This window comes from Erythrolamprus reginae, chromosome 2, assembly GCF_031021105.1.
Source record: "Erythrolamprus reginae isolate rEryReg1 chromosome 2, rEryReg1.hap1, whole genome shotgun sequence".
Classification (NCBI taxonomy): Eukaryota; Metazoa; Chordata; class Lepidosauria; order Squamata; family Dipsadidae; genus Erythrolamprus; species Erythrolamprus reginae.
The window spans coordinates 118594908-118613666 of record NC_091951.1 but is presented as its reverse complement, the minus strand read 5'-3'; the positions used below and the strand labels follow the sequence as shown (position 1 = coordinate 118613666).

Here is an 18759-nt window from a genome sequence, read left to right as displayed (position 1 = left end):
TTTCCAGAAATCCAAGAATTTCTAAGAGGAGTGGCCATCCTCAGGCCTTCTAAAATCCACAGATATCCTACCTGGGACTTGCCACGGGTTCTCCACTCTCTTACTCAGGCACCTTACGAACCCCTGAATTCTGCGTCCCTCAGGTACCTACCCTTTAAGGTAGCTTCCTGGTGGCGATTACATCCGCCCGACGCATATCTGAGTTGGCAGCCCTTTCTATCAGACAGGACCTTTGCCAGTTTTCACCAGGATAAAGTGGTTCTGCGACTGGACCCCACCTTTCTACCAAAGGTTAGTTCCATGTTTCACAGATCTCAGGATATCATATTACCTTCCTTCTGCCTCCAACGAGAGCATCCCCTGGCAACTAGATGGCACACTCTGGATCTCACTAGAGCGCTAAAGGTTTATATCCAACGCACAAGATCCATCCGGAGATCTGAAGCACTCTTCATAGCCTACCATCCCAGATCCTTGGAATCCAGAGTGTCTTCTACAGTAATAGGTCGTTGGATCAGAGGGACCATCTCTAAGGCCTACGAGACAGCTCCCCTTTCCATTCCAAGGAATATTACAGCGCATTCCACCAGAAGTGCTGCCACATCTGCCGCTTGGGCGACTCAGGCTCCGTTGGAAGAAGTCTGCAAAGCAGCCACTTGGGCCTCGCCAAATTCCTTCATAAGGCACTACAAAATCGATTCGTACGCATCAGCGGACGCTGCCTTCGGCAGAAGAGTACTCCAATCCGTTATCTCTCACGATAGCAAGGTACTCCCACCCTAGGGACCTATCTCTTGGGTATGTCCCATGTGACTGCTGGACCCACTCCTTCAGTACGGAGAATAGGCGTTGATTGCTTACCTGAACGCCTCTTCTCGTACGGTGAGTGGGTACAGCAGTCACTTCCCTCCCTATGTGTGGTCTTCTTTACCTTCTATTCTATTTTCTTATAACACATGAGAGTTGAACATTAAAGAGCTTCACTACTGAGCCTAGTCTATGGATTCGCGAATTCTGGGGAAGGGGCGGATCCAGCAGTCTTTTTTAATACTAGGCTCAGTTCCATCGGATTGGACAGGAGCAACCCATGTGACTGCTGTACCCACTCACCGTACGAGAAGAGGCGTTCAGGTAAGCAATCAACGCCTATTCTGTCACCCTTCTGGCTCAAGTGTCCAGGATTGAGTTTATATCATTCCTGGCTTGTGATGTATAGAAATTGTGGGTTTATAATATTAAACGACTTGTTAAGCAAACTGTTTAATTTTAGACACCTAAAATATTTTTATTTATGGAAAAAAAATCTTACATGATTTAAGATGTGCTTTAAAAGATACTTGCATTTTTAAGTTTCAGCTTTCACTTGCTGGTCTTCATAGTGTAGTGTAATGTGTAATGTGATGCCTTTACTATGAAAAGAAACATTTTAAGCTTTGGTTTTAAACTCCTCCTTCACACAGTTTAGGTTTCTTGCTTCATTCTGCATTCAACAGTGATCCCTTGAACAAATATATGGAGATAAATTACTGCATTAGACTATCTAGGTCAGCTATGAATGTTTCTTTGTCCTTTTATTTTACTTTGGTGCCACTCCAATAATCCAGTTCATTTCTTTAATGAAAGTTTAGTTTAATGAAAAGAAGACATGGTAGCAATGTTCCAATATCTAAGAGGCTGCTACAAAGAAAAGGGGGTCAACCTATTCTTCAGAACATCAGAAAGCAGGACAAGAACCAATTGATGGAAACTAATCAAGGAGAGAAGCAACTTAGAAATAAGGAGAAATTTCCTGAGAGTGAGAACAATTAACCAATAAAAGAGCTTGCCTTAAGAAATTGTGGGTGCTCCATCACTGGAGATTTTTAAAAAGAGACTGGGCAGCCTCTTGTCTGAAATGGTATAGGACTTCCTGCTTAAGCACAAGGTTGGACAAGATGACCTCCAAATTTCCTTCCAACTCTATTATTCTCTTTTTCTTGCACAAGCATGAAATAGTTGCCTGCCATATCCAGGAGCCAAATATTTCTAGATTCATGTTCTATTCGTCTTTACACTCACGTGATCTTCTAACTTAGCCCTATCCAAAAAAAATTATGCTCGTCCTTGTGTTATTCTTATGATACTTATATTTGTATTTTCTAGTTTTTTCATCTGCTGCTGTGTGCCATTCAAAGTCACCTTTGTTGAAATGGGCAGCTATATATATTTGATAAGTAAATAAAAAACATAAATAATGAAATATAAAGTAAAAAGAGAAAATGAAAGAGAAAGAAAGAAAGGAAAAGAAAGAATTAAAATGTGCACATACTCTATTCCTGAAAGGATGTTTTTACCATTAGCTATAATTTTAAAGTCTTCTTTAAAAAGAAAAGGGAATATATTTGTCATAATGAAAAGTAGAATATTATTCTGGCTCTGTAGTTTGTTATGGATTATGTTGAGATTCTGCAGAGGTTTTGCCTCACCCTTTCTGCTGTTTTGATACTTTTCCATTTAATATATGGAAAAGTATCCCAAATCTATAATGCGATTAAGCTTTATAAATCACTGAAAATTTAAATGTGAAAAGATAGCATTATGTTTCTTCGGGATGCTGTTTTCTTTTTTTAGCATTTGTTGATCACTATTGGAGTAAACATTTTAATTTTTTTAGGTGAAACCGGCATCGGGAAGTCTACCCTGATGAACACTCTTTTTAACACAACATTTGAGATAGAGGAAGCTAGTCACTATGAACACACAGTCCGTTTACGGCCACGAACGTATGATCTGCAGGAAAGCAATGTCCACCTGAAACTGACCATTGTAGATGCTGTGGGATTTGGAGATCAGATAAATAAAGATGAAAGGCAAGTCACTTTCCAGTTTGGTGCAGAAACATTTGCATTGTTTTGATGGGGAAAGGATGTGTATATTCCACCTTGAATACAAGACTTTTATTTATTGTGCTTGTGATCGGCTGCTTATAATACTTTCAATGGAAAGCTCAGATGGCACAGCAGTCAGGAAGAAGAGAAAACAGAAATAGGAAATTTCAGATGTCAGCCAGATAAAATACAATCCATTGCCACCTTGTGGCTAAGCTGTAACATTATCCATACAGTTGGTGGATTTAATAACATTTCCGTGAAACTTGGTAGGAAATGAGTTAACGAAGACTCTCCCTTGTTTTGATTCTGAGCTTGCAATTATTTATAGTCATTCTCAATTTCTCCACTGGCTCTAATGTAAATTGCTGGGTTGTGCACATGTTGAAAGGAAGATGAAAGAGTGAGGCTTTGGAGCTCCTTTCCCCTCAGATAATCCTGATTCCCTTCCTCCCATTTTCTCACAAAACTAGTCAGTTGGAATCAGTTGTTTTCTTTTCATTTGAGAGCTGCTATACCACTTCCTTAAAAAATAAAGACAGGGATGCTAACATCTGCTCTTATGTTCCAATGCTGAACAGCAACAGGAGAGAGCTGTTGTTTTTATCTCCTATGTGTAAGATTCCCAGAAGATCATCATAGGAAAATTAAGAGTTATTTAGTTCTGACTTTGGCTTCCATGGTGTTCAATTCCCAGAGGTTCTGAATGACTTCCAGGGTTCTGTAACTTGTGGGTTTCATGTGCAGCAAAACTTGTATTTCAAGTCAAAACGTAGAAAATATCCTAGACTGAAGTTTCTGCGGTTAATCCATTATTATTATTATTATTATTATTATTATTATTATTATTATTATTATTATTATTATGTCAGTACAACACAGCAAACGAGATCACTATGCTGGATTCCATATTTCATCACCAGTCGGGCGCTTCCCAAGCACCTAGGACTGCGTGATGTAGCGGCGAATTATGTTTGCCTTTTGCAATTGACAGATGGAGATTTTGTCAATTCCAATGGTTTTCAAATGTCCGCTGAGATCCTTTGGTACAGTGCCCAGCATGCCAAGTACCACCAATTACCAATAATAATAATAATAATAATAATAATAATAATAATAATAATAATATTAATTAATTTATTACATTTGTATGCCGCCCCTCTCTGCAGACTCGGGGCGGCTCACAGCAATAGTAAAAAACAATGTAAAATACAAATCTAATATTTAAAAACTAAAAACCCATAAACTAAAAAAACCCATACACACAACATACCATACATAAACTATATGATTTGTATCAATATCAACAGCACGTAGACTTATATACCGCTTCATAGTGCTTTTACAGCCCTCTTTAATCAGTTTACAGAGTAGCTGTCGAGGTGGCAGGGAAATTGGGAGGGGGGGGAATTACCGGCTTGCCACGCTATCAGTAGAAGTCCTGATGTTTATGGGAATTTGGGAGGGGTGATTTTCATGAGGGAGCAGATGCAACCACAAAGCATTTTTTGAGAGACTCAAGGTCATCCTTTCTCCACCACCTGGACAGAAGCCAGAGGAGGAGTTGTCCTGCTGGCACAAGCTGAGTGGGTAACGTGACAAGTTTTTTTGGGGGTGGGGGGAAGGGATGTGAACTTTCAACTTTGGAAGCAATCAGATTTGGGTTTCCCACTGTAGGTGTCAGAATGGCTCTGGCAATAAATTAGAACTTTGAGGAATACTTTGACTTGGACTCTGATTTAAATTCAGATGCTATCTGGAACATTAGCATATTGCCCCCAATAGTCTGGGTCCTCATTTTACCCATCTTGGAAGGATGGAAGGCTGAGTCAACCTTGAGCCAGTTAGAATTGAACTGCAGAATTGCAGCTAGCAGTCAACTAAAGTAGCCTGCAGTTCTGCACTCTAATCACTGTGCCACCTTGGCTCCCTCAAGTGTAAAGCACTTGAGTTTTTTAGGTTTCTACTTAAGAACTTAATTCATTCCGTGACCAGTAGAAACGTTCTTAAGTAGAAGCAATTTTTCCCATAGAAATCAATGTAAAAGCAAATAATGCGTGCAAGCCCATTAGGAAAGAAATAAAAGCTTGGAACTTGGGTGGGAGGAGGAAGAGGAAGAAGAGGAGGAGGAGAGTCACTGCTGAAGGAAGAAGGTAAGATGAGGGGAATAAAAAAATATCCAAAACTTTAAGGCTTAAAAAAAAAGAGGGACTCTGAGGCACCGAGGAGGAGTACACCCATCCAATACACCCGGCACAAGACTGTCTCCCATACAATGCCTCCCATACACTGGCTGCTGCTGCTGCTACTTGCTGCCTCTTCCTTCCCATGCTGAAGGGCTCCCCTCTCCTCTCGCTCGCTCGCTTTGTAGCCGGCGCCTTTCCTTCGCTGTGGTGACTCCTTGGCTGCCCACAGCGAAGGGAGCATTTCTTTTCTCTGGGCACTGGCAGAGGTTTATTCCCTCTTCAAGCACCCAGAGAAAGGAAAATGCTTCATTCGCTCTGGACTGCCAAAGCCTCCTTAAGCACCACTGGCAGCCCAGAAAAGCCCGAAATGGCTGGGATTAAAGGGGGAATAGCAGGAAACTGGCTGGGCCTTCGTGCCGCTCTCAAATTTCCTGGGAAATTTTTCCGGGCTCCGCTTCTTAAGTAGAAAATGGTTCTTAAGAAGAGGCAAAAAAATCTTGAACACCTGGTTCTTATTTATAAAAGTTCGTAAGTAGAGGTGTTCTTAAATAGAGGTACCACTGTACTTACTACTTTTATTGCAAGGAACATCTCTGGTCAAGTTGTTGGTGTGTCCACAAAGGGTTCATTTAGTCAGGGAATTCATATGTAGCCTTTGCTCCAGGTGATTAGGTCATCAAACACTCCCTCTTTCAGTTTTTATCCTTTCAACAATCTCGTAAAGTAGATTGATCTGGAGGATTGGCTTGTCGAAAGTCACTCTGTGAACTTCAAGAATTCCCACTGGCTACATTATGTGTGCAGCCGAAGGTCATTGCTGTCTGAGTAGAAGGTGCACACGAGGAGGAGGTTGTGCAACAGGAAAAGTATTGACTGCTTGTAGAAGGGCATTCCAGTTACTTCTGTGTAATCAATATGTAATTCAGGGATACAGGTAGTCCTTGACTTAGAACCATTCATTTAGTGACAATTCAAAGTTACAACAGCACTGAAAAAAAGTGACTTATGACCATTTTTCACTGTTACGACTTTTGCAGCATCCCTGTGATCATGTGATCAAGATTCAGATGCTTGGCAAATGGTTCATATTTATGACCGTTGCTGTGCCCCAAAGTCCTGTGATCACCTTTTGCGACCCTGTCACAAGCAAAACTCACTTGACAAATGTCTCATTTAACTACAGCAATTTTGGGCTCAATTGTGATAGTAAATCGAGAGGTCCCTGTAGTCGGGACTAACTGGCATTGCTGTAATCCTGATATTAGAATGCATGATTTCCAAATATTGTCAGATTACAATTTCCGGTGGGTGTGCCCCAAAACTGCCAATAATGCAAGGTCTTTGAAGGTGAACTCCAGCACCAGTTTAGAACTAGTTTAGCACTTTATACATGCACAGTCTTTTGATTTAATCTGTTCCATCCAGCACCAGAAGTTTTTCAACATCTCTTTTACTCAGATTTTATGAAGGTTTGGTGGATGGAAACATGCAGTCATGCTGAACGTGTTTAGTCATTGTTCATGAATGGTGCCATTCAAGTTGCTAATGGAATTCGTTTTTAGTTACAGGCCAATAGTAGATTACATTGACACGCAGTTTGAAAATTATTTACAAGAAGAGCTAAAAATCCGGCGTTCCCTTTTTAACTACCACGATACAAGAATCCATGTCTGCCTTTATTTTATCACCCCAACCGGCCATTCATTGAAGTCCTTGGATCTGGTGACCATGAAAAAGCTGGATAGTAAAGTAAGTACCCCCACATCATCACAACTATTGGCTCTTGTTTTTGTCTACCTGTCTTCTTTCTTACTTGTTATTAATCTTAATGATGCATATGGTCGGGAGTTTTTCTTCAGTCATTTGAAAGCATAAATGAGTGTCAGATAATTTTAACAAAAAATCCCTGACCTTTCTCTTTATCAAAAGATCTTGTTTTATACCTCCCCTCAGTAGAATTGTATAAATACACTCTCCCCGGTTTTTGTGAGACTCCTCCTGTTCTGTCGGGCTCTCTGGTAGACTCCTCCCAAAAATTCACAGGTAAAAATTTCAGACACACACACGTTTGAAACTTCAAAACAATGTTCTTTATACCGAAAATTCAAATAAACTAAGCCCTCTTTTGGTATAGCAAAGAGCACTTGTCTCCAAACAAACTGGTAATTTGTACAAGTCCCTTATCAGTTCTGTGATACTTAGCTTGCAGCTATGAGGCAATTCATAGTCCTTCTTCTTTCACAAGTGAAACACACTTTGCTCTGATTTAGTTTCAAAGCAGGGAAAAATCAGCACACAAAAGGTCAAAGTCAGTAAAGCAGTCACGAAACACAACGATCAGATAATCCTCCACAATGGCCAAACCCACAGGCTGCTCTTTATAGCAGCCTCACTAATTACCACCGCCCCACCCAACCCAGCCTCATTTTCTTTGATAATAATCTCTCAGTTGTTGTTGCCTATGCATCCCTCTCCGCATGCGTGGCTGTATCATTAACTCTTGTTCTCCTCCTCCCTGTCACTCATGTCTTCTTGGTCAGAGGAGCCTTCATCAGCAGATTCCACCGGGGGGGGGGGGGGCAAAACAGGCCTGCAGCATGTGGATGTCTCCCCCACATCCACAGTCCTTGGGGCAGGAGCTGGGCCAGAGCTAACCACAACACCTTCACTCTATTGGAATCATTTTAACTAAAACGTTGACTGTTTTTCCATTACTTTGGCAATTGAAAAATGATGGTGCAGCTTCAGTATTACAAGCTGCATCCTACCGAGATGTGAACAAAAGAAAGTGAGGGTGATTGTATGTGGAGATGAGTCATTATTGCTGTCCCTAGAACATTTCAACAGCTGGGTGGAAAACAAAGCACTGGATGAGTGGCAGAGAGATAAAGGCCGGGATTCAGGTTCTATGAGTTGCAGATGTTCTGATGTTGAAGCCAATACGATATAAAACACTGCTGTGGGAGAATCTGAAGCAGCAGCCTTTTTGTGATGTGGCAGTCAAACATAGAGCCTCCTCAGAACACTGGCAATTGCCAATTGTTCCCATGGAGCCTGTGTTTTGGGAGCCTAGCTGACAACTAGTCATTTAATTTATTACACGGTGATCAAAGAGGAACAGCTGATCTTCTGAAGTTCACGCTGTGGGGAGAACTGGAGGCACACTACAAAGGTCATTGGTGCAAAAGGATTCATGCGTGCACACACACACACACACAAAGAATTATAATGCTCATCCCAATGAGTGGCCTTTTAAAAGGTGAAAGAAACAAACAAAAATCAGAGTTATAGAAGCATCAGCATTTAATTTGCTAGGAAATTCAATTCAATTCAATTTATTGGATTTGTATGCCGCCCCTCTCCGAAGACTCGGGGCGGCTCACAACAACAATAAAAACAGTATAACAATGGAACAAATCTAATAATAAAATTACATTAAAAAAACCCCCAACAATTTAAAAACCATACAACACATACATACCAAACATAAAATATAAGAAAGCCTGGGAGAGATGTCTTAATTCCCCCATGCCTGGCGATATAGGTGGGTCTCGAGTAACTTGCGAAAGACAAGGAGGGTGGGGGCCGTTCTAATCTCCGGGGGGAGTTGATTCCAGAGGGCCGGGGCCGCCATACAGAAGGCTCTTCCCCTGGGGCCCGCCAAATGACATTGTTTGGTCGACGGGACCCAGAGAAGCCAACTCTGTGGGACCTTATCGGCCGCTGGGATTCATGCAGTAGAAGGCGGTTCCTCATCTGAGGACAATGATGGCAAACCATTTGGGCATATCAACCATTCAAAAAATAGGCTCACCTTGATTCTTTTGGCGGCTCACATGCCAACACATATGGATGGACAAAAGAGAAAAAAATAACAAAGAATAACGGATTATATAAATTTAATATTTAATAAGTAAATACACAATTGTAAATGTCATTTGAAATTCCCATCTGAGGCAACTCAGGATTGCAGACAAGCTAAACCTGTGATGGCAAACCTATGGCACAAGTGCCACAGGTGGCACATGGAGCCATATTGGAAGGCACGTGAGGTGTTGCCCAAAGTCAGCTCCAACCCGCCGCATACCTTCTTTTTTCTGTGCTTTAATTCTGGTGGCTGGCCCTAAAGAGTGAAGAAGGATTTGGGTTTACATAATTGATCTGGCATCAAAACAACAGATCAGAAATGTGTTATAAAGCAGGGGGAAACTAGGGATGTAAACCTCTACCACAAAACTACTTTTTAATCAAGGTTTTAAATTTAATTCCAAGTAAATCAAACTTCTGTGAAATCAAACTGTCCAATTAGGAAGCAACACTGATTGACAATCAATTTCACATGCAGTTGTACCCATTTAGCTTTGTACAGAACAAAGTATTCAATGAGAATACATGTATTTCATTCATTCAGATTTAGGCTGTATTGTTTGAGTGTTCCTTTTATTATTTTTTTGAGCAGTATATTTCATTAAGCATCTGACATTGTGTTCCAATGCTCAACAGTTTAGCAGAATCAGCAAGATGATGTCAAACTTGAGCAGACTGTCTGGATTTTCTATGATATTAAGGAATCTTATTCAGAAGTGTGACTCCATCAGTGTAGAAATCACAGACAGAGACATGATTTCTTGAACAATCAGTGAGTGACCTTTTCACCGGCCCGCTCTTCCATTGTGCATTTGTGTGCAGCTGAACTCATAACCAAACCAGCTGCTGCCTCCTGTATCTAATTACTTCCAGGCAGCCAAAAACTCATCTTCAAAGCTGAATTCCTCAGTTAAATAATAGGTGGTTGGAATTGCAGTTGAAACAAACTAGTCAAACTGGAACTGATCCACCTCTAGCAGTTCATAAGGAATAACAGAACATTAACAGGAATCAGCCTTTCATGCTTTGTTGTTCAAATGGAACTCATGTATATATGGAACAGTAAAGCATAGTGCCGAACACTTGCCTCTTTAGAAGTGACTGACACTTGTTAAATGAGAATAAAAACGTGTGCATCTCTATTCTAGTTCCAAGCTTGGTTTTTCCTTGTGATATTTCCAGATCTCAGGACTGAAACTCTAAACTCAAGAAATAGTACAGGAAGATAAAGCTGAAAAGGCTAAAAGATATTACTAGATTTCAAATGGATGTATATTTAAGTGTAGTGGATTTTCTGCTAGGAGATCTCCAGCAAATTGTATGATAAATTGTTTCAACTTCTACCTTCAAAACAATGCCAAAGGCCACTGCACAACAGAACAACTAGACACAAGGGTAGTTTTCCCCCAAATGCAATCACTCTGCTTAACAACTACCCTGTTTCCCCGATAGTAAGACACCCCCGATTGTAAGACGTATCAGGGGTTTCAGGGGGGTCGGCTAATATAAGCCGTACCCCGAAAGTAAGACATATGTCTTACTTTCGGGGAAACATGGGGGTATTGCCGCCTCCCTCTCATCTAGCTGCGCGCCGCCTCCTGCCCACGTCCACACCGTCCCCCTCTCCATACGTCGCCGCGTCTGCCACCTCCCTCTGATCTTAATGAGCGCCACCTCCTGCCCACTTCCGCGCCGCCCCCCTCCATACGTCACCGCGTCTGCCGCCTCCGTCTGATCCAAATGAGCGCCGCCTCCTGCCCACTTCCGCGCTGCCCCCCCTCCATACATCACCGCGTCTGCCGCCTCCGTCTGATCCAAATGAGCGCCGCCTCCTGCCCACTTCCGCGCCCCCCCCCCCTCCATACGTCACCGCGTCTAAATGTTAATTTTATGGTTAAAACAAAAAATTCGACAATTTTTTTCCAATATAAGACATACCCCGAAAGTAAGACATAGTGGGGCTTTTGGGGATTACCGTGTTTCCCCGAAAGTAAGACAGTGTCTTACTTTCGGGGAAACACGGTAATTCCTACAACACTGTCAAATAATTTACTAAGACTGTATTATTATTAATTTGCTCTTCCTTACTAGTATCTATCTCTTCCCACTTACTATTATAACCATATTGCTTGTATCTTTTCAATCTATATTGTTTCTATTTGTTTCCTGGTACGATTTGATAGCTTATTAGTAACCTTGACTATCACTAGGAGTTGTATCTTTTTATTCTTGATGAATGTATTTTATTCTCCTTATGTACACTGAGAGCATATACACCAAAGACAAATTCCTTGGCCAATAAAGAATTTCTATTCAATTCAATTTGACTTGATTCTATAAAAAAATTACCTATTTTGCTCTGATTGTTTTTAGAGTAACTGGGCTGGATCTGAAAACCAGCTTGTTGTATAGCAAATTGATATTTGATAAAAGTACCCCCAGAACATCTTCACATTCACATAATTTATTTATATATAGTTTTTTGTATTCTAGCCAGTGATGGTAATTTCCTCACTGTAGGAAAAAAGAACAAGATGTGGGTGTCTTTGTTAAAGGCAAACAGTATGATCCAGCTATTAAAAAGATGAATATTATTTTGGAGTACATTAACCAGAACATAAAGTCTGGGTCATGAAAAATAATTCTTCCCAGCTTTTATTTTCTGTTGAGATCTTCATGCCCAATTCTGGGCACCACAATTCCCAAAAGACAATAACAGACTGGGATAAGTTCAGAAGAACATGATCAAGCAAGTGAAAGGTCTGGAAAAACCAAACCTTAGGTCAAATAGTTTTTTTAAAATCTGACCATATTTGGTCTACAGAAAAGAGGAGACATATGATAGCAGTCTTCAAATATTTGGAAGGTTGTCATACAGAAAAAGAAGTGAAATTCTTCTCCGTTGCCTCGGAGAGCATGTTCAGAATTAGAGGGTTAAAACTATAGGGACGGTAAATTAGTTAGATACTAGGAGGGACTTTGTGACTGCATGAACTGTTAACCGGTTGGAACAAGCTTCCACATTATTGTCCCGATAGATAGATATGTTGTAGTAGTAACGCAGGAGGACTAGATAAGATATCAGAATATATTGTGGCAATTAATGAACCAGATAAATGACAAAGACACGTTTGTATAAAACAATAGCTTTACTCTTCAGTGCAAAATATCTTCTGCTTCAGTCTTCTATACAGTATACAGGAACTTTACATCAGCTATATTCAGCTTACTAAACCAATCCAAGTTTCTTCATATCACTATTATTACTCTATTCAACATCTAACCCAGTATTTTTCAACCTTTTTTTCTACAGGGGAACCCTTTGATGCTGCGCGCGGGAGGGGGAGGCATTCAGTCGCTGGCGTCCATAATGAGGGGCGGGGCCGCGACTTCAGCGCGGTCTCCTAATAAGCATTCTGGGAGGAGGCGAAGCCAAAAGTGGAGTGGTGGTGGTGGTGGGGAATGGGAGCGTCAGGTCTGTTTTCCCCCTGCTATGTCCCCTTTTCTCTGCTTGGTGTAGATACCATGTTGGCTGGAAGGGAAGATGACAAGAGGCGGCTGCGGGACTAGTGGCAGCGGTGGCAGGCGTTGAAGGGTACCGGGGACCAAGAAGCATGCTGGAGAAATGCCGGTTCATTTCTCCATAGTCCCTCTTCCGCCTCTTTTCCTCCTCCTCCTCCTCCTGTTCTCCTTCGCTGGGGTCTCCCTCAGCAGCCGACGGTTAACAGAAGCTCCCCAGCAGCCAAGACGGAGGAGTGGCTCCTTCTCTCCTCTCCAGCCAGAACGAAGAAAGAGAGACCCCCATCTCTCTTTGTTCTGGCTGGAGAGGAGAGAAAGAGCCACCCCTCCACCTCCGTTGCCTGGGGGCTTTCGTTAACCGTCGGCTGCCGAGGGAAAAACAATTTTTTTCCTCATTAAATTGCAGAACTTATTATTATTATTTATTGGATTTGTATGCCGCCCCTCTCCAAAGAACTCCTGGCTGGCCCTTGTGGAACCCTGATCTAACCCATGCTCAAACGGCCTCAGCCAGCCAAATAGCAACCACCACCATCAACAGCAAAACAGCAGATGACCACAAGGGATAATCATGGTGAAGTTGATTTGCATGTTATAATGCTCTGGCCCAATAACATTGCAGTTCACACCCAATGACTCAGCAATGAAATATCACCTAGGATTGCAAATCCTGACAATTATGTCATGAGTTCTTCTTTACCAGAAATCTTCAAAAAGCCTTTGGATGATTGTAGGTCAGAAATACTGAGGTTGAGAAATACTTCTCGAGTAGATTCTGCAATGGACAGGGAGTTTATTTATTCATATATACAACCTGTATCCCTCCCGATTCCTAGCAACTTAATTACAATTGCTTTACAATTTTTTTAAAAAAGCAAAATGCAAAGAATCGTGAACAGCCTCAGAAGGAAAATATAACTAAATAAAACGAGCCAGCAGAGGCTCAATCTTCTTTCTGCTCCAAAATGTGGGAGAAGAGCCAGGTCTTTAATAGTTTCCTGTATGTTATGAGGATTGGACAGATCTGGATCTCTGGAGGGATGTAATTCTAGTGGGTAAGAGCCACGACAGAGGAATTGAATTAGGTGACCTCTATGATCTTCCAACTCTTACGATTCTGGGCACCCATCCACTGGAATTTGTTGGAAATCTTGGTGCTTTAGTTTCTGTAGCCATTAGGAAAGCGATTTTCACTCTTGTGTATGTGGCCAGGTGTTCCAACTTGAAGCTTAATTACAGTGAAGTGGTGTGATTCTTTTTATAAGGCTGCATTTAGACTTCCTGCTGGTAGATTTTGTTTGGCACACCCAAGCATTTTTCTCACTTAAAAAGATAAAAACTAAACATACCCATTTTGTAAAACTAATTGGGAAGCCAGTGAATGAAAAGTCAAGCAATTTCCTATAAGAAGTGTTAACACATTTATTGGTTGCCAACTGTTTCCAAATTCTATTATTTCATAAAGCTCTCCAGGATGTTAAAGGCAAAAGCTGAGATGTGAAACACCATATGCAGGAAAACAGCCGTTTTGCTTTTCTTGGATCTTCAAAAAAGCTCCTCTGCAGTCAGGAAGTTCTCCATGGTGGTCAATATATAGCATACTACAAAATATCTGGCAGATATCTGGAAATAATATGTGCATGTTGCCTGTATGAAGAGATTGGATCTACAGGCATTATTCTTGGGGTCCAAATTACCTACACATCACATATGAAACTTCTGTGATTGAAAGTTGAGTTGGAGCCAAAAGTCAGAAGTACTGGACCACAATTTTATCCTCCTTTTCCATTTTACTTCTGTTGTGGTTAGCTCTGGCCCAGCTCCTGCCCCAAGGAATGTGCAGGTGGATGTGGGGGGAACATCCACATGCCGCAGGCCTGTTTTGCTCCCGATGGAATCTGCCGACGAAGCCTCCTCTGACCAAGGAAGCGTCAGTGACAGGGAAGAGGGGAGTTTGGCAGACAGCCCAGGAGGAGATCAATCATCTGTATCATCCCTGGATTCTGAACAAGAATTAATGACACATCCACGCATGCGTAGAGTGATGCATAGGAGACAACAACTGAAGTTTTATTACAAGAGAAAATGAGGTCACCTGTGGTTGGGTGGGGCTGTTGCATTTAACCTGTGCCTTGTGTGTACCAGAAAATCCCTTTGACATTTAAAAAGGGAGCTGTTTCTGTTTTTCTGTTTATAAAAACTTTTGGGTTTTCCTTTTATTGTGCGGTGTGTGTCTTCCTGGACTAATTACCCTGTAATTACGGCAGTTGAAACATGCCGGCAGAACAACTTCCTCCTCACCTCAAGTCCTCAATGATGTACAGGGAGTCTTGTCATATGACCACAGTTGTGATAGGAATTTGGGTCACTAAATGATATGGTCATTTCATTATGTGACTAGACCTAATTTTATGACCAGGACAGATACAAGTCTCCCAAACCCTACACAGTCCTTGAAGGAGATGAGCAATCTAGAAACATGAAAAATAAATGGATGGATGGATGAAAATTGTATCTACAGTACTGCCAAAGAAAATTATGGAAAGGTTGAGCACTGCACCCTTCAATAACGTGGCGGCTGATCCTGCAAAGACCCAGGTGAGAGGAGAGCTAAAAGCAACTGAGGTGGCTCCATTGGGCTGCATCCCTATTAATAGATTGCAGCAATCAGTTGGAGCCAGAATAACTCACTGGAGCTGAGTCATTTCATTCAATTCCAAAGGGCCTTTAGGTCATCACCAGAGGCGTAGAATTCTGAGGATCAGGTCGCAGGATAACACTAACACTGAGAATCCTCTCCAGAACAGGCCTGCCATCAATTCCCACTGTGCTGATGAAAGCCTAAACATGCTGGGCAGGCCATGTTGCTAGGATGCCAGACCATCACATCCCTAACAGCTCCTCTATGATGAGCTGTCTAAAGGAAAATGATCATGTGGGGGACAAAGGAAGCACTACAAAGACACATCGAAAGGCTCCTTCAAGTCCCTCAATATTGACACCACCTCCTGGGAAACCCTGGTACAAGATCAACCAACATGACCCATGCTGATCCACCAAGGCTGCCAGATATCTTAGGCCAGCAAAACATTCAGAGCAATAGAGAAGCGAGCACTCCACAAAGCCAGGACTGCAAATGTAAATGCTGTGACAACGATGCCCACACATGTCTGCCCAACATGTGGCAGAACATTTCGTGCCCGTATAGGCCTTACCAGCCACCTGCGGACACATCGTGTACAGCACACAACCCATTAGATGTCAAGATCCTCTTCGAACACGATGGACGAACATCATCATCAGGTCATCACCATTCCATCATCATCTTCCTGTAGTTGTATGAACAAGAGGGAGAAATGCCTTATCAAAATTTCTGGCAATCACTCAAATTGTTATATTTCTTGAAGCAGCCATAGAACCTATGCCGAAGATAATTGAAGAACTGGCTTGTACTCCTTAAGGTTCAGCAACATGGATATGTATTCCATTCTGATGTCAGATTCATAAATATGAATCATAGGGATGGTTTAGACATTGCTAAAATGAAAGATATTAATTAATTATTTGTTAATACATCTTACTGACCATATCCAAAAACATTCTGCACATTCAGGCGTGCAAATAGATTAAACTCTACAATAAAATGTATTTAATCAATTGCAGAGAATTTTTACAGGAGTTTTATTTTGTATTATTGCGCTGGTTGAGCATCAGTTAATGAAGGTGTCCTGTAGATTTTGTGGAATTATAGCTCCTGTCGTGTTGGATCTTTGGCCATGCCAATTATGGCTGCTGGAAGCTCCATCTGGGTTCAGCATGGAACTTGAAATTTATTGTGGTACAAATGCTATTTTCCCCTTTCAATTCAGTTGAGTGTGTATGCGGTATTCAAAGGGACAGCATGGTTTCACCAAACTTTGATTGAAATTTCCCTTTGAGGAGGTGTTCTAGATTGCAATGTCACTTCCCTTTGAGATGCTCATCCAAAGAGATTTGTTCTGGAGGGAAAAAAGAGAGAAACTTTCTGTCTGTGTTTGTTACCTGTCTCCAGTATCCAGATTGAATCATCCCACTTTTTGCTTGGGAGAGCAGCTTACTATTTAAGGTCAAGATGCATCCCTGTGGGGCAGTCTGGATCTAGGTAGGGCAAGACCATTCATCAGAAGACAGTCGGGCAATTCTGGTCTTCAGAGCTGAAAAAAAGACAACACTTGTCTTGACCAGCGTTTCCCAACCTCAGCAACTCTCAGAATTCTAGACTGAATGAAAGAAGTAGCTTGTTTAACAGAGTAGGGAGATCTAGAGTGAACGATGTTCTTTTTAAAAAAAACTTGCTTACTTGCTCCGCAATCTGTGCATTTTTGCACCTGTCCCTTCTTTTGATGTGGCAACAAAAACAATTAATATTCAGCAGCATGTTATTTTGGGAGTGGTGGTTAGCCTGTGTTGCTGAATGTTTTTAAGGCTACATGCTTTTATCAAATCTCATGCATTCCTCATATTTTCCCTGAACCCAAAATAATCTAAAATAGATACATAGAAACATAGATGATTGACAGCAGACAAAGACCTCATGGTCCATCTAGTCTGCCCTTATACTATTCCCTGTATTTTATCTTAGGATGGATATATGTTTATCCAAGGCATGTTTAAATTCAGTTACTGTGGATTTACCAACCACATCTGCTGGAAGTTTGTTCCAAGCATCTTTTATTCTTTCAGTAAAATAATATTTTATTTATTATTATTTTATTTATTAAATTTGTATGCCGCCCCTCTCCGTAGACTCAGGGCGGCTCACAGCAGTAATAGAAAAACAATGTAGAATACAAATCTAATAATTAAAACTAAAAACCCATAATTTAAAAAACATGCACACAACATACCATACATAAACAATATAGGCCTGGGGAAGTTATCTCAGTTCCCCCATGCCTGACGGCAGAGGTGGGTTTTAAGGAGTTTATGAAAGGCAAGGAGGCCTTTTCTCACGTTGCTTCTGATCTTTCCCCCAACTAATCTCAGATTGTGCCCCCTTGTTCTTGTGTTCACTTTCCTATTAACCTGAACCTTATTTAACCCTTTAACATATTTAAATGTTTCAATCATATCCCCCCTTTCCCTTCTGTCCTCCAGACTATACTGTTTGAGTTCATTAAGTCTTTCCTGATAGGTTTTATATTTCCACCATTTTTGTAGCCCGTCTTTGGACCTGTTCAATTTAACTTTCCGAAGAGAATAGGAGAGAAATAACATAAGCTGTGTTTATATATAATTATTTTATTCACACTTTTATTACTAAGTTAAATTTATTTTGCGTTATGCATTGTGAAAAATTGTAGAGTTAATTTGCTTCAGAAATCAATCTAGCCCTAACTTCTTCACATTTTTATCTCTTTCTTTCAACTATGAATTGTATTTTTAGATTTTTAAGGTATTTATTACTATGGTCTTTTTTATTTATATTTGCTGTTTTTATACTTTTGCTTTTTATCTATTGTGCCTTACCCAGCGTTGTCTTGGGTGAGATGGGCTTCTATAAAAATTTGATAAATAATCAAACAAATAAATGTTAGATTAAGTTTTCAGGACAACAGCAAACAAATCCTTTACAAGAATTTACAGACAGTTATATCCTTTCCCAGTCATTGTTTCTGTAAGCTAAACATATATGACTCTTTCCTCTATTCTTCATCACTTGATTTCCAGTTCCTTTACATTTTCATAGCCCTCCTCTGAATTTGTTCCAGTTTGTTCATATCTTTTTACATTAATCTTTTAAAATTTAATGTTTAATTTTGCCTGCATTCCTAGCTGGCATTAATCCATTCTGTAGTTAATTCATGACTGATTACAAAAAGCTCAGTTTTAAATTATTTCTTGTTTTTTTCACTGCTCTCCAGGTGAACATCATTCCCATCATTGCCAAAGCTGACACTATTTCCAAGAGTGAATTACACAAGTTTAAAATTAAGATCATGAGTGAACTGGTCAGTAATGGAGTGCAGATTTATCAGTTCCCTACCGATGATGATGCTGTATCTGAGATTAACTCTGTGATGAATGTAAGTAACACATTCTTTTGCAGTCTCTCTATGCTTCTGTATTTATAGCAGTGACCCTGAGAAATTGTATGTTGTGTTACTTGGTGAATTCCATTATAATAGTCCTCAGAGAGGGGCGGCATATAAATCCAATTAAATGGATGAATAATAGTGTTTATTCCTACCATTTCTCAAATGGATGTGGCAGGGAAACATTGGCATTCTTTCCATCTGAAGTGGTTGCCATTTAAGACAATCCAGTGATTTGGTGTGGAA

At 40.8% G+C, this 18759-nt stretch overlaps 1 protein-coding gene across 9 annotated transcripts in view; it reads left to right on the top strand.

Annotated features, from left to right (window-relative positions):
- The window catches only part of SEPTIN8 (septin 8), an 88947-nt gene that overhangs the window by 52930 nt on the left and 17258 nt on the right, over positions 1 to 18759 (top strand). For 6 of the 9 annotated variants that reach the window (XR_011558031.1, XM_070739305.1, XM_070739307.1 and 3 more), the window contains exons 3-5: positions 2654 to 2849; positions 6616 to 6802; positions 18343 to 18504. Coding sequence is in view for 8 of the 9 variants with exons in the window: in XM_070739305.1 (XP_070595406.1) it covers positions 2654 to 2849; positions 6616 to 6802; positions 18343 to 18504 (545 nt within the window). In the remaining variant the exon portion in view is untranslated. The remainder of the gene's footprint in view (positions 1 to 2653; positions 2850 to 6615; positions 6803 to 18342; positions 18505 to 18759) is intronic. The other 3 variants (XM_070739310.1, XM_070739306.1, XM_070739313.1) reach the window with 1 other exon arrangement.